At 28.8% G+C, this 16,725-nt stretch overlaps 2 protein-coding genes across 2 annotated transcripts; both read right to left on the minus strand.

Annotated features, from left to right (window-relative positions):
- Window positions 1-45: 45 nt before the first annotated feature.
- Window positions 46-11,045, minus strand: LOC127278072 (facilitated trehalose transporter Tret1-like). The gene is made up of 3 exons (XM_051299600.1): window positions 10,713-11,045; window positions 7,640-7,784; window positions 46-1,420 (listed from the first exon to the last, which is right to left on the minus strand). Exons 1-3 carry the CDS (start codon window positions 10,743-10,745, stop codon window positions 54-56), a joined length of 1,545 nt encoding a protein of 514 aa, XP_051155557.1. The 5' UTR covers window positions 10,746-11,045; the 3' UTR covers window positions 46-53.
- A 130-nt stretch (window positions 11,046-11,175) lies between these two features.
- Window positions 11,176-16,431, minus strand: LOC127278076 (facilitated trehalose transporter Tret1-like). The gene is made up of 3 exons (XM_051299606.1): window positions 16,285-16,431; window positions 15,702-15,778; window positions 11,176-13,168 (listed from the first exon to the last, which is right to left on the minus strand). The coding sequence occupies exons 2-3, from the start codon at window positions 15,772-15,774 to the stop codon at window positions 11,778-11,780; spliced, it is 1,464 nt and encodes a 487-aa protein (XP_051155563.1). The 5' UTR covers window positions 15,775-15,778; window positions 16,285-16,431; the 3' UTR covers window positions 11,176-11,777.
- Between the last annotated feature and the right edge of the window lie 294 nt (window positions 16,432-16,725).

A 16,725-nucleotide genomic window follows, 5' to 3' on the forward strand; every position in this document is an offset into this window, starting at 1 on the left:
TTATTTTAATTATTACATTAAAAATAATTTACAAATACTTGAAAAAATTATTGCTATTTTTTTAGTCGATTAATACGTTCTAATTCCAGTTTTCTCTTCATCTCAGGATTCTCCATTGCATGAATTTCTTCCAATGTCTTTCTATTGGAATCTGGCGTTATTCGAAAAGTAAGTATCGATCCAATAATTGCAACAATTGCATAAAACCAAAATGCAATATAAACACCAGCATGAATACTTATATAATTATAGCCAGTATTGGAAATAAATGAAAAACATGATCCAATAATCATACCAAAAGCCACAGCCGCTCCTTTTACATTCATTGCAAATAATTCACCTTGTAAAATATATGGTATTATTGCAATTCCCAAATAATAGACAATTTCATATAAAATAAGTGATGTTAATGGTAGCCATGTAATTGGAGTAACGTCTATTTTTGTTGAAAATTTTAAAAAGAAAAAAATTCCCACTGTTGCCAAAAAAATAGCTGATAATATTCCTGAAATTAAAAATGTAATTCTTTTACTAATTCGATCCATTATTAAACCAGCAGCCAAAGTTGAGAGAAGAACAATTCCTGATAAAATTAAAACTGAAATTTTCGGTGGTATTGATGAGCCACTATGATGAAAAATTTCCTGAGTGTAATTAAAAATTGCACTATGACCAGCCATAACTTGTGTTAGTTTCATACACATGACAATGAATAAACACTTTAAATTGTAATTTCTTAAAAATAATTCCCTCACTGAATTACTTTTATATCTCTCTTTTTCCTCAATATCAAGTTTCATTTCTCTAACAACGACTTTTAATGACAAAGAATTTGTGTGTCCTCTGAGTTTCATTAAACTTTTCATAGCATCATCATCTCTTCCTTGTAATAAAAAGAAATATGGACTCTCGGGCATAAATGAAAATGTGATAAGAAACAAAATTGGCACAAATATTGATGTTAAATTTAAGGTATGATAGGAGAAAAATGTTCCAACGCCAGTCAATAGAAAATGAAAGAGACCCTGAATTGTTCGCATAATTGCCACAAGTGTTCCTCTAATATCTTTTTCGGCAATTTCAGCCAAATATATTACTACAGTATTATAGGTGAAACCCTGACCAATTCCTGCGATAAATCGTGCAATTAATATGTAAAAAATATTTTTTGCATTAATTATCAAAATCCAAGCCATTAAAGCCGGTATTCCACTCAGGAGTAAACTAAATTTTCTACCAATTCGATCGATTAGAAGAATATTGAGAAGAGAGCCAATAATATCGGCAAAATGATATATGGAAATAATCCAACCACCTTGTGTATCTGTCACAGAAAAATCAGATTCATTACTCTTTAGATGAGGAATTCCTGGTGAATTCCAAACAATATTTGCTGATAGAACTGCTACTGATAAGGATGCTGTAAATAATTAAAAATCAAATTTAGTTCTTGTTTTAGCAATTTATTTTTTACAAAAGACAATAAATATAAGAATTACATGCATTTTCTTTGACGAATGTTAAACATTTATATATTATATTATAAAGAAATACGTTTTAACTTATAAAAATTTATAATAGGAAATTCCTAATAGACTCTATCATTCTTTTTATAATTTTATAATAATATAAAAAAAAGAATATTAATAAAAAAAATATTAATGTAAATATCTTTATCTCTTTCATACTCATTATCTAGTTACAAAATTTAACGCTTACAGCTGCCGTCCCATGTTGGGGACGGCATAAAGCTGCTTCTACAATAGTTGTCAAACGCACAATAGCTTCGCGAAAGAGATTTTCATGCATTATAGAAAAGGACAAAGATATAATTGTGTCCTTTTCTATCTCATGAATCATGGTTGATTTCCATTGTCCCCACTCGCCATTTGTCATAATTCTCGTCAACTACCGCATCCTACTCTAGTAAAAATTTAGTAACTTTATAGTAACTTTTAATTTTAACAATAAAGTCACTAAATTTTTCCTAGAGCAGGGTGCGGTAGTTGACAAGAATTATGACAAATGGCGAGTGGGAACAATGGAAACCAATTGGGAACGGTGGTCTAGTAACAATCTAGTAACTTTGACCCATTCTCTCCCTCCATTTTGTTTTTTCTACTCTTTCTAACCTATTAATTGAAGAGAGACAAAGAAAGAAAATGGAGGGAGAGAATGGGTCCCCACCAGATGGCGTATTGCAGTTTAGCCGATCCCAATTGGTTTCTGTTCGCGTGAATGACATTCGCGAAGCTGTTCTATTTTGGCCTTTAAACATGAGAGTGACAGATATAGTGATATTTTTTTGTCTCTTTTAAGTTGTCTCTACAATGCAAAGGTAACGAAAGACGCTTGAAAATACATGGATTTTTAAGGAGGTTCTACAGTAGGTGCAAAAGGCACGTGAAAGTCCAAGAAAACCATGAGTGTAAGAAAGATAGATAGTCTAGCTATCTCTCTTACACTCATGGTTTTCTTGGACTTTGTGCCTATTCTGTATTCACCTTTAAGGTGGTTCTAGAATAGGTGCAAAAGCCAAGTACAAGTCAAATTCCATGAGTGCGAAAGAGATGGGTAGTCTATCTATCACTCTTGCACTCATTGGATTTTCATTTGGACTTGTACAATCCTGGCGAGATATATCTACATATTTCTGTCCTTTTCTAACGCATATATGTTGCCATGACAACACGTGTGTTAAAAAAGGACAAAAAGGTGTAAGCATATCTTGCCACGAGTGTACTTGGCTTTTGCACCTATTCTGGAACCGTGTTTAGAATTTCAGGTGTACACTCATGGCCAAATATGTCTATACTTTTTTGTCCTTTTTTAACGTGTACGTGTTAACATGACAACACGTGTGTTAGAAAAGGACAAATGGAGCTTCTACAATAGGTCCGAAAGTAAAGTACAAGTCCGAGTGGCTCGGACTTTGTTGCGCGCGCATCGTGTAATTTTTATTTTTTTAAGATAATTGATGGTAATTACTCATTATTAATTAATTAATTGTTAAATTATTAATTAATTACTCATAATTTAATAATTAATTACTATTTATTATCAAATATCTTACAAAAATAAAAGTCAACACGATGCGCGCGCAACAAAGTCCGAGCCACTCGGACTTGCACTTGCCTCTCGGACCTATTGTAGAAGCTCCAAAAAAAGTGTAGGCATATCTGGCCAATAGTGTAGTCAGGGATGCGCAGTTACGCGTAACTGAGAGTTTTTGACGTAATTTACGTCAAAAACGTAATATACGTATAAATCGTATGAAATGTATGAAACTAAATCAAGATGGCGGATTTAAATTTAAATCATTTACAAACATAACCTGATAACCAAACATAACCTTTTAATATATTATATATACACTGTAAAAAAAATTTTGTGTCGATTTACACGCCGAATGTAAAATAACTTATTCAACAATGTTAATTTATTATGCTTTGTAAATTTATAACGTTAAACATTTTAATTTTACACTGCTGAACGTTGTGAATTCACACGGTTGTGTAATTTTACAATGTTGGACATTGGAAAGTATGGCCACATATGTATGGCCATACTTTCCAATGTCCAACTTTGTAAAATTACACAACCGTGTGAATTCACAACGTTCAGCAGTGTAAAATTAAAATGTAATCATATAACTCTCATCTAATTCTAATCTTTGTTTAATGTTCTGACAGTTTGCTAAGACAAGAAGTCACACAAAGAGAAGAAGAAGAAGAAGAAAATTAAAATGTTTAACGTTATAAATTTACAAAGCATAATAAATTAACATTGTTGAATAAGTTATTTTACATTCGGCGTGTAAATCGACACAAAATTTTTTTTACAGTGCATGAATACTAAAGAAAGGTTATGTTTACATATATCACAAATTCACAAATCGCCGCCATATTGAAAACGTAAATTACGTTTTGTAGAAAACGAGTGACGTATATAACGTACGTTATATACGTATGAAACTACACGTAATCTACACTACGTTTATTACGTGCGCATCCCTGAGTGTAGTACATACAAGCGCCTTTGCAATGTAGACACAGCTTAAGAGGTACTGTTTAAAATAATCTTGACTACCGAACCTTGTTGACTAATCAACTTCACATCGCCTCGTGTGTCTTCTTGTTCATATCAAACAAATGTTTTTATTCATTTGCGTTGGTTACTTGAATGTTAATAGTTTTTCATTTAATGATTTTAAAAGTGCTTTGATTGAAATATTGAAAATGAATTCAACAATTATAATGAAGACAGAGATGTGCGGCATGGATGTAAACTGATGTCATCGTTAAACAGGATGAGAATTAAGTAAGTTATTGAACTAATTTTTTTAGGTTATATTTTTAAATCAGTTAAGTATTTGATTTTGGTCTTATATTTTATATTATGGATATAGTTCCGAATAGCACATACCTCCGATTTCAATAAAACTTAGTATCCCTACGTAATTTGGTGAAATTGTGGGGTGGAGTCTACAGCAGCAGTAAACGCAAAATAGTAAACACGGCCTTCGGCCGCGTAAGGTACTGCTCGCTTTTCTTTTTAAAAAAACCTTGGCGAGAGGGGGTGGATATGGCCGAAAGTATTTTGCGGAATTCGTTGGATCCTGAGTAATGGTGAATATGATAATTTCTGCAAATTACTTTCGGACACATCCACCCCCTCTCGCCAAGATTTCTTAAAAAGAGAAGCGAGCAGTACCTTACGCGGCCGAAGGCCGTGTTTACTATTTTGCGTTTTTCTCGAAAAATAATGACTTTTGGTAAAAAATGCATAAAACATGAAATGTGTGTTTTTTAGAGATCTACAACTTTCGTCTAAAACTTTTTTCGAAGTTTTTTGTTTTTTACGAGATAATCGAAAAAAACCATGATTTTATGGTGTTTTTTATGGTTTTTACCATGATAATTAAATTTCCGCCAATTTTCACTATGATTTTCGTAATCAGCGCACCAAATTACGTAGGGATACCAAGTTTTATCGAAATCAGAGGTATGTGCTATTCGGAACTGCACCCTATATTATTATTAACATTTTTATTATTATTATTATTATTATATGTTTTATATTATTATAAAATTATTAAAAGAATGATATAGGTCTATTATAATTTTCTATTATTAATAATTTCATCGCAATAAGTAAATAAAAAGCAAATAACAAAAAAAAAATTGCATAAGCAAAATATCATAATTTGCTTTTGGTTAAAAGCATTTTTTTTGTTGTGTACATAGGTATAAATGATATTTATTTATACTGCTCCCAATTATATTTTCAACATTATTGTTTCTTTTCAAGGAATTATATAGGGGAGAGTCAGCATGGTTGGGCCAGTTTTTGACTTGTGCCCATAACTTCCGTTTTAGGGTAAATTTTAAATTCTCTTTGTATATGATTGGAAAGATACACTAAAGTGGAATGTTTCTTCTGAACATCAGAAAATTATTGGGTCAAAAGTGTAAAAGTTACAGGCATTTAAAAAAAATTTTTTTGTCGTGTAGGTTGGGCCACTGTAGTAAATCAATATGAAATGAAGGAAATTGACCAAAAAAGACCTGCAAATGGCAGAAAAATACTGAAATTGAGCTGAAAATGATAAAATAAAATCTGAAATTAAAATAAAATTCGCCCCCTGAACCAAAATCCGATTATTCTCAAAATTGGTCTAAAAATAAGTTAAAAAATAGTGCCAAAATTTATTAAAACCAATTTTTTTTAATGGAAATGGCATCTTTGACTCTTTTTTTTTATATAAAAAATTGAATTTTCGATTTCTGGACGTCTGATAATATTACAAAATTGGTGGGTGGCCTAACCATGACGAACGGCGTTGTAAAAAAAACACGTTAAACAAACATAATAACAATAACGCTAAATAATGCTTGATACTTTTAAATTACATTGTAATGAACAATTTCTGTCATTTTATTTTGTTGTTTGCACTGAGAAAAATGTTTAGTCAGAGCAACCAAAATTTGGTTGGGCCAACAAAAAAGTTTTGTTGGTATTTAAGCAACCAAACTATTTGATTGAGGCAACCAAAAAATATGGTTGAGTGTTTTTTGTTGGCATAACAAAAATGTTTGGTTAGCTCAACCAAATTTTTTTTGTTAGGTCAACAAAAATGTTTGGTCGATCAAACAAACAATTTTTTTTTGTAAAATTAAAAATTTTATTTTATTTGAAATATTTGTGGACTTTGAAAAATCTCATCTCCACCTGGGATCGAATCTCTGTTTTAAAACTGAAGGTCGGGAACTCTGGCCACTGGACTACTCATCCTTGTGAAAAATTTAAACTAACTGTTCTTTTAAGCTATGAGCTGAGAACGAATAAAATTTTTTGGTTGTCGCAACCAAATTTTGGTTAGGACAACAAACGATCATTTGGTTTTTTAGACCAAACCATTTTGTTGTGTTAACCAAATTATTTTGTTGCCATAACCGAATTTTGGTTGGAATTTAAAAATGTTCAACCAAATACACTGGAGTCTCCCAAGAGAGGACTTCTGAAGAGAGGACTAAGTAGGGACGCGGCGCGGTAAGGAGTGAGGGGGGAAGAGATGGGCGGGATCAGAAAGAGGAACGTGAACTCAGGAGCGTTTGTTTTTAGTGTACCTTTCTCGCGCAGTGTTTTATGTATGTAATAGAATGTATTCTGTTAAAAAAACACATCTCTGTGATACGATATACGGCCCTGGAGTGTTTACAATTTTCGGCGTCAAGGACGAATTCCGTAGAGAGGTCCAAGACTCTTCCTGTCCTCTCTTCGGAGACTCTAGTGTAATTTTGTTGGCCTAACCAAATGTTTGGTTGAGATAACTCTACGACTTTGTTTCAGTCAACCAAAATTTGGGTACAAAAGAACCAAAATTGCCTAACCAAAAAATTTTGTTGCAAACACTAAATATTTTTTCTCAGTGTGCTAATTCCTTCTGTTATTTAATCGACTTTTCTTTCACTGTGAAAAATGTTTTGAGTTGTAATTTTAGCACTTATTTTAGTTTTCTTGAAAAATTAAATGTTTATTGCAATTGCATTTTACTGTAACTGACGTGAAAAGTTAGTTGCTATCACTAGCAATTATTTGCATAATAAAATAGAGGGCGCCAGTGTGCTAGAGCCATAAACACAGGGGTGGCCCAACCATGCTGACTCCTAACGGAAATAATCAGATCTCTTACCACAGGACAACAGTGAAATTATAAAAAGATTTCGGAAATTATAAAATATAAAAAAAAATAAAGATTTTTTTATCTTTTATTGGCTATTACATTTTACATTTTTATAAAAAAAATGTCATGGCCGAAACAGTAAGATAAAAAACTTTTTATTTAAATATATTCAAATTTTAATTATAATCTTAAAAATATCAATATAATACAATTTCATTACAACATAATTTATTCTAATTTTTCCAGATATTCAAATAGATAATTTCTGAAATCTTTTTATATTTTTAATGATGTCTGTATAATGTTAAGAGAATGACAATAAATTTCCTTTTATAATCTCTCAAAAAGTAACACAATAATGTAATTATTATAGAATACCAATATATTTTTGTTGTCTCCTTCAAAAATGACCTTAAATTATTTTTCACAAAATTTAAAGAAAAACAAACATACCTGTAATGCCGGCGATAAATTGCATTGAATAATTTCCTTCTTTTGAAAATTCATCATTATTTGCTACATTTTGTATTTCAAGTTCAGATTTATGCGTTGAATCTGAATTAATATCGTTAACTCTTTTTGTTTCAACAGTGAAACCCTAAAGAAAATAGATTTAGAAGAAAATTATTTTTATAAAATTTATCTATAAAAATAAAGTTAGATTTTTGACTGTATATTGGTTAGAATTTAAAAATTTATGCATAATATTTCATTTATAAAAATAGTAAAATTACGAATTGCAAACTTAAAGTGTTAAATTCAAAAATTTTAGAATCGTGTCAAAAAATTGGAAAATTAAGGGGTTATATACCTTTTCATAGGTCAAAAAAAAATCGATTTTTTTTTCATTGCATATATCAAAAGTACATACTCTCGACAATGTTTTCTCAAAATAACGGTTACTGTGATTTTTTTAAAACCGCTAAACCGATCGAGCTGAAATTTTCAGGGGTTCTTTATAGATACAATAGCTAGTGCATGAACGAAGAAATTTAAATTTGAACCAAAATTAATATTTTTTTTGGTCAAAAAACCAAATTTTAAAGTCCTAAAATCACGATTTTTGAGGAAAAATCATCGCCATTTCTAGAAAAATTTTGTTTTTTCAAAATTCTTTGTTTACGCAGGAGGTAATATAATATACTAACAAAATTTCCATTATTTTTTAATTTTAGTTAAACTCTTTCTGACTTATCGCAGTCACTACAAACAGCTATAAAAAAAAGGTGTTTTAGTGCAAGGTCCACAGTTTCCACAATTATTAATATTTTTTAATAAAAATTTATTTACAAGTACATCGAAATATGTACTATTCGATAAAATAAACTTCGTTTAAGGGGACTTTCTGGTTTAGAATTGACAAAAAAGGAAGGTTTTAAAACTTTTATTGTAAGAACAGTATTAAAGAAATTGTAAAAACTATTTTTGGACATTGTAGCACATTGCGTAGAGAAAATTTAAAAAATATGTTTGAGTGTATTTAGTTCATTTTCATAGCTGTAGGTGGCGTCTTCCAAAAGATACCTTTTTTTTGGTACGTTAGTTTCCGGGCAACCTGTAATACATAAATTCAAGTTCCAAACGGGAATCTCTTCATAAGGATTTATTCTGGGGCCTAAACCTCAAAAACGATTTTTTTTAAAGGTTTTTTTATTTTTTATGTACATTTTTCTCAAAAACTCGCAAAAACTCCGTGTTTTTGGATCAATTTACCTCCATATAAAAACACAGGGGGTAGAAATATGAGTTTTTAGAGGTTTAGGCCCCAGTTTTTTAAATAAAGAATCGAAAAATTTTTGGGATTTCAAAATCGGTTCGGTAGATTTCGAGAAAAGCTCTGTACCAGTTTGAAAAATGAGTTTTCGAGAAAAACGCGTTCAAAGTTTTCATAACATAGTTCATTGAGTCATGAATATCAAACAACTTTTTATTACAACAGAACTTCGTATCCAGCTGTTTTTAGGGTCGCTGATTACGAATTTGATGTCCGTTTTGGAAAATTCAAAATGGCGGATCCAATATGGCGGACAAAAAAAAATAAAAATTCAACCGGATTTGCTTAAAACTTGCTACTCGGGGGTTTTTGGGGTCGCTGATTACGAATTTGATGTCCGTTTTTGAAAATTCAAAATGGCGGACGAAAAAATAAAAAATCAACCGAATTTGATTAAAACTTGTTACTCGGGGGTTTTTGGGGTCGCTGATTACGAATTTGATGTCAGTTTTTGAAAATACAAAATGGCGGATCTAATATGGCGGACAAAAAAATAAAAATTGAACCAAATTTGCTTAAAACTTGTTACTCGGGGGTTTTTGGGGTCGCTGATTATGAATTTGATGTCAGTTTTTGAAAATTCAAAATGGCGGATCCAATATGGCGGACTACAAAATAAAAAATTAACTTTTTTAATTAATTAAAACGTTCCTAGAACGTTAATGTTTTGTGCCTATATTCATAACTAGCAATCTCAAAAGGCCACAAGTAACCATTTTCAACTAAATTTAATTAATTTCTTAATCTTTGTCCGCCATATTAGATCCGCTATTTTGTATTTTCAAAAACTGACATCAACTTCGTAATCAGCTATCCTAAAAACCCCCGAGTAACAAGTTTTAAGCAAATCCGCTTGAATTTTTATTTTTTCGTCCGCCACATTGGATCCGCCATTTTGTATTTTCAAAAACTGACATCAAATTCGTAATCAGCGACCCCAAAAACCCCTGAGTAACAAGTTTTAAGCAAATCCGCTTGAATTTTTATTTTTTCGTCCGCCACATTGGATCCGCCATTTTGTATTTTCAAAAACTGACATCAAATTCGTAATCAGCGACCCCAAAAACCCCCGAGTAACAAGTTTTAAGCAAATCCGCTTGAATTTTTATTTTTTCGTCCGCCACATTGGATCCGCCATTTTGTATTTTCAAAAACTGACATCAAATTCGTAATCAGCGACCCCAAAAACCCCCGAGTAACAAGTTTTAAGCAAATCCGGTTGAATTTTTATTTTTTCGTCCGCCATATTGGATCCGCCATTTTGTATTTTCAAAAACTGACATCAAATTCGTAATCAGCTACCCCAAAAACCCCCGAGTAACAAGTTTCAAGCTAATATCAATAAAAGAGGAACACCAAATATGTAAATAAGATAACTGTAGATTGTTGTTGAAATACATACCGTCATAAATATTGTTATAACTTTTGTTTTTGTACATATTTTTTAAAAAACGTTTTGGGACAGTAATTCTATGATACTATGGAACATTTTTAAGCAAAAAAAAAAAAATCGATTTTTTTGAAATTCTAAACCAGAAAGTCCCCTTAAAAAAAATTTTAAACAACGGCTAACAAATTTTTCGAAAATTCCTCTTTTTTGACTTGCATAAAGGTATATAACACCTTAAGAAAAATTAGTTTCATTTAATTTTAAAAATAATATTTATTCACTTTAATTAATAAAATTTATTTTTTATATATATATATGAATCAAATTATTGTAAATATTATAGAACTTTTTGTCAAACATACCTGTGGTTTGAGCAAAAAATGATCTTCCTCCATTTTAAAATTATTTGATCACTTTTTTTAAAAGTTTCCCTTATATACTTTCATTTATTTGCAAATTGAAAGCAATGAAGTAGATTGTCTTATAAAATAATTAAATTTCATTTTTTTTTTAGAAATTTATATGATTAAAATATAATTTTCGAGTTTAATTATACAAAAATGCATACAATTTAGTTAAAGATTTTTATAGAAATTCAGAAAAAATATCACTTATTTCAGAAACTTATTTTTAAAAATACAATTTAACTTTTGAAGTGAATACTATTCTCGTTAGTGTAATGAATCTATTAAGAGAATTGTAGATGAAATATTAACTCATCTGCAATGTTTATTGATGATATCAATAATCAAATACGGAAATTTTTTAAATAACTGCATATATTGCGATTATCGAACATAAGATAGTGTTTTGTGTCTAAAATTACCAGAGTATTTTTTATATACATAGATAAATATTGATAAATATACACGTGATTATATTCGATTAAATTCGAAATATTTCTTCAATCTTAAGCACCATATCTTAAAGTTAAAAATGAAATAATTCTTCATTGATTTTTTTTTGTATTAACAAATTATACGTGTGGTATTATTCTACAATTTTATGTCCTTTACGCGTTTTTTAAATAATGAATTGAAAATTTCTACTTGATCTTATAATATTTTTATAAATTTTATAAAAGTGTATATAAATTTTCCGAAATTTATAAAAACTGATTAACATCTGATCGATAATAAATATGACTAATTTACATAGTAGGGCCACACTATCACCTTAGATAAAAATAAACCTTTTATTGAAAAATTTAAATACAATTATGAGATCGGCTCGATCTTATCTTTTGCAGTAACTATCATTGACTAATTCAGTCTTCATGTCAGTAATTCGACTTGAATGAAAGGTTGTTATATAATCATAACTTAAATAAACTTTGTACAAGTATTACTATTCTAAAGTACCTCTTCAAACTATAAATTCTATAATATAAATCTTTGGTTTCTACAATCAAAAATTAAATTTCTTTTTCAATTCTGTATTGAACTGATGTTGGAATCTAATCTTCTTAAACGCACCAATTCCAATTTCTTCTTTATCTCAGGATTATGCATTGCTTGAATCTCCTCCAAAGTTTTTCTTGTTGTTTCAGGCGTAATAAAATATGTAATAACAGATCCAAATAAACTGGCAAATCCAAATAACCAAAAAGATGCATGAAAACCAACAGCATCATTCAATGCACTATATCCCGTTGTACTTGCAAATGTGCATATTGAACCAAGAATTGTGCCATAAACACCAGCAATACCTTTAACTTTCATAGGAAACAATTCTCCTTGAATAATAAATGGTATAATGGTAATGCCCAAATTTGTGATTATTTCAAAAATAATAAGCGCCGTCAATGGTAGCCACGATATTGGAGAAACATCTTCACCCAAATCTTTCAAATAAAAATACATACCCAATATAAATAAACAAAATGCGCCAAATAATCCAGAGAAAAGAAAATTAATTTTTATATCTATAAAATTTAACACTACTCCAGCAGTCATGGATGAAATTAATCGAATACCAGCTAATATAAGAGCTGCTATATTTGGTTTTACAGTTGCACCGCTGTATTGAAATATTTCCACAGTATATCCAAGAATAACTAAATTTCCCGACATAAATTGTGTAATTTTCATAAACAAAACTACTAACATTGCTTTACGATTATTCCTATCAGACAATAATTCCCAAAATGCATTTATCTTAACACTCTCATCAATATTCAATTTCATTTCAGCAATGTCGTGTTCTAAAATTTCATGCGTCAAAGTTTGTTCCATTTTACCTCGTAATTTTATTAAACATTTTATTGCCTCCTCTTCATAACCCTTTAGTAAAAGATAATAGGGACTTTCGGGCATAAAAGAGAAAAAAATGAGGAAACAAATTGGTATTACTAAACAAGTAATATTCAAAATTTCATAGGACAAAAATGCTCCAACTGTTGTTGCTATTAATCCAACAGTACTCGCTGTAACGCGCATTATTGTAAAAAGTGTTATTCTCGAATTTTTTTCCGAAATTTCAGCAAGATAAATTACCGTTGTACTGAAAACAAATCCATGACCAATACCAGCAATTAATCGTGCAATATAGAGATGAATATAAGTATTTGCAAAAATTATTATTAGCCATGATATAATTGCTGGTATGCCATATAGAAGTAATGTGTACTTTCTTCCAATTCGATCGACAAATAAAATTGTCAATGGCGTTCCAATTATATCGCCAATATTATAAATTGATACTATCCATGCTCCTTGTGTATTTGTCAGGGGAATTTTTGATTCATTGCTTTTTAAATATGGTACTGCCGTTGAAGTCCAAGAAGTGTTCACTAAACATGCGGCGGTTGCCAAAGAACCTGTTGAATTTAATTAGAATTTAGGGACGCATGAATATTCCCTTCATTATAGATTTGACGGAATTTTTGTGGTGGCGAATTAAAAATTATCGAATTTACATTTAGTAGAATTTTTAAAAAAGTAGATTTTATAATGAGCCCAATTTTAATATCGAAAAATTTCTATTTGATAAAATTCTGATTTTGTTGAATTTCTATTTAACTGAACTTTGAATTCAGTGGGGATTTTTGAGTAATTTCAATTTCGTTTTTTTTTTATGAAAATTGCCGCCATTTTGTAATTTATGAACATTTTTTAATTTTTACAACAAATTTTCCAATAAATAAAAACTTTTTTTTATGAAAATTTTTCTAGGTATAAATTTAGTTAAATGAAAATTGCATTATTTGAAAATTCGATATATTAGAAAATCTGCTTTATCAAAGTTTAGTTGAATAAAAATTCTAAAAATTCAGTAATTTGTTAAATATAAATTTTTCGATATTTAAATTGGGTTCATTATAAAATCTACTTTTTTAAAAATGCTACTAAATCACTGTAAAAACTGTCCGTCTTAAAAGTGGAAAAAACGTCTTGTTTTAAGACGTTTTTCGCGTCTAAGACACCAAATGTGTCTTAAAACAAGACGTTTTTTGCACTTTTAAGACGGCTAGTTTTTGCAGTGATGTAAATTCGATAATTTTTAATTCGACACCATAAATATTCCGGCAAGTCTAATGAAGAAAATATTCAGGCGTCCCAGAATTTATTCATTAAGAGGCAAAATTTTAAGGTCGGTAAAGATTACATCGGTTACGATCATCGAAATTTTAAAAACCAAGATACTGCATAAACACAACAAAAAATTACAAAATCCTTCAAAAAAACATTATACAAAAAAAAATTAAATTCAACCCCAAATTCATTAGAAAAACACCCCTAGTTTAAATCCCAATATTGACATTTTTCAAAAAAAAATTGAAATTTCATTACACACACAATTTTATTGCAAATTCTCGCATAAAATACAACTAACAGTTAAGACAAAAATTGACACCCTATTACCACCCTTAAGAATCCCCTAAATTTCTAAAAAATTCAATTTTTCTTAGGCAGACTATTTTATTGCAATTTCTTGCGTAAAATACACCTAAAAGTGTAGAAAAAAATTGACAGCCCGATACAAGTATGGGAAGGGTCTTTCCATACTATTATCCCTATTGCCACCCTTAAGGCAACCCCTAAATTCCCAAAAAAGTCCATTTTTCTTAGATTTTACTCTTTTTCCAATACTTCTATAGGAGTGTAAATTTTTTTTACACTTTTTTTTGGATTTTGTACAAGAATTTGCGAATAAAATGGTCTGTATAAGAAAAATTGAATTTTTTGGGAATTTAGGAGTTGGCTTAAGGGTGGTAATAGGGGTCTTCCCCTACTTGTATCGGGGTGTCAATTTTTTTCTAAACTTTTAGTTGTATTTTGGGCGAGAATTTTGAATAAAATTGTGTGTGTAATGAAATTTCAATTTTTTTTTTGAAAAATGTCTATGTAGGAATTTATACTAGGGGTGTTTTTCTATTGACGTTGGGGTTGAACTTAATTTTTTTTTAAGTATAATGTTTTTTTGAAGTTTTTTGTAATTTTTTGTTGTCTTTATGCAGTATCTTGGTTTTTAAAACTTCGATGATCGTAATCGATGTGAACATCACCGACCTTAAAATTTTAACTTATCCAAAATAATGTTGTTTTAGAGGTATTAATTTTCTTATTGATGAACCAAAAGTTTTGAACGTTCAAATGAACAAAATATTTTTTTCAATCTATAAATTATTAAAAATTATAATGTCAATGTAAAATAAAACAGTAAATTAAACTAATATTAATTTAATAAATTCTTTTTAGATATTTAAAACAATATTTTGTAATAAAATTCGTATTTAAAGAAGTTACAAAAAAAATTTTGTTCATTTGAACGTTCACAGCTTTTTGCTCATTCTTATTGACAATATTTAGTATTTAAAATTGTAATTTATGAAATTTTTTTAAATTTACTAATTTGTAAAATAAAATTCGAAATTCTGGAAAAATTATAATTTCATCTTCTCTCATAAATTTTATTATTTTTCATTGTTGATTTTTTTAAGCTTCTTTCGTGATTCTGAATAATCAATAGTATATGGATTTTGAAATATTTTAATATTTAAAAAAATAAAATTTCTAAAATGGTCAAAAATATTTTTTTTTTAATTTTAACAATATGTAATAATTTTATATCTTAAATAATGGTAGAAAAAAAATTGATACTCCTAAACAACATTGATTTTGATAAGTTGAAATTTCACCGGTTTCTCCCCTTAAGTCTAAGAAGAATTATTTCAATATTGACACGGTTTAATAGATATATAGTTAATTTAAAATTTCTTTAAAAAAACTATTGGAGATGAAAGGAAACTCAGAAATGTTTAAAAAGTGGATTTATATAAAAATTATTAGCATTATTATTATAAGTGTAGAAAAATTAAATTATTAACTTTTACCAAAAAAAAAGCTCACCACTAATGCAAGCAATATATTGCATTTGATACCTTCTTCTTGCTAAAATTTTCGTCAAAAGTTTGTTCTTCATTTTACTGAAAAAAAAGATAAGAAATAGAAATTGATTAATTTTTTTTTTAATTTATATAATATAATCAGGGTAGCCACGAGTCAGAAAAGTGAAAAAAACATTTTTGTTAGAGGAAATTTAAGAGCGTTCGCCATCATAGAACCATTTTTCAAAAAAATTCGATTAAATTTATTTTGAACTTATTTCATTATTAATTTTTATTGTTTCTTCAGAAATCGTTGTCGTGACATTATATACCAAATGATAATCTAATTGTGTAAATATTTATTTTCTATTTCAGAAACCTTTGAATTGTCCAAATATTAATTTATTTGAGTTACAAATCCGAATTTAATTTGTCCAAATTTTATTTAAAATTTTAATTTATCCAAATTTTATTTGACAATAGTGTCAAAAAAAAATTAATGCAAAAAATTTCAGGAAATATTTCTTTGGATATTGTTTTAAACGGGATAAAATGTTAGTTACAAATTTTTTTATAATAAAAATTGAAATAAAAATTAAAGTTACCTTGCTGATAATGAATCGCTTTCTGAACTTGAACTTCTGTATTTTTTTTTAATCCAGAATTGTTATTTATAAATCTTTATCATTTCTTTACTGTTCTAGGAATGAACTATTTTCGAAAAATTCAATGAATTTGAAATTAAAGAATTAAAAATAATCAATTCTTTATTTCCTTACACTTATATATAAAATTGTACACAACTTTTTGAACAAAGCAAATATACACTAGAATTGTCCGATGTCATTTTAACAGTAATATTCTTATCAGTCTAATTACACGATTGCACCAACATTATCAACTAAGTTTATTAATCACTTTCTGCGAACACTTTTAATTGTTCAGTTAAAAAAAAAAATAGAGTTTCTATTAACTGGACAGAAATATTTTTATTTTCAATAACCACAGAAGGGAAATTTTAAACAATACTAAAAATTTAGAGGAAT

Source organism: Leptopilina boulardi, unplaced genomic scaffold (assembly GCF_019393585.1).
Source record: "Leptopilina boulardi isolate dan_hultmark-lab unplaced genomic scaffold, ZJU_Lbou_2.1 LbouV2_194, whole genome shotgun sequence".
Taxonomy (NCBI): Eukaryota; Metazoa; Arthropoda; class Insecta; order Hymenoptera; family Figitidae; genus Leptopilina; species Leptopilina boulardi.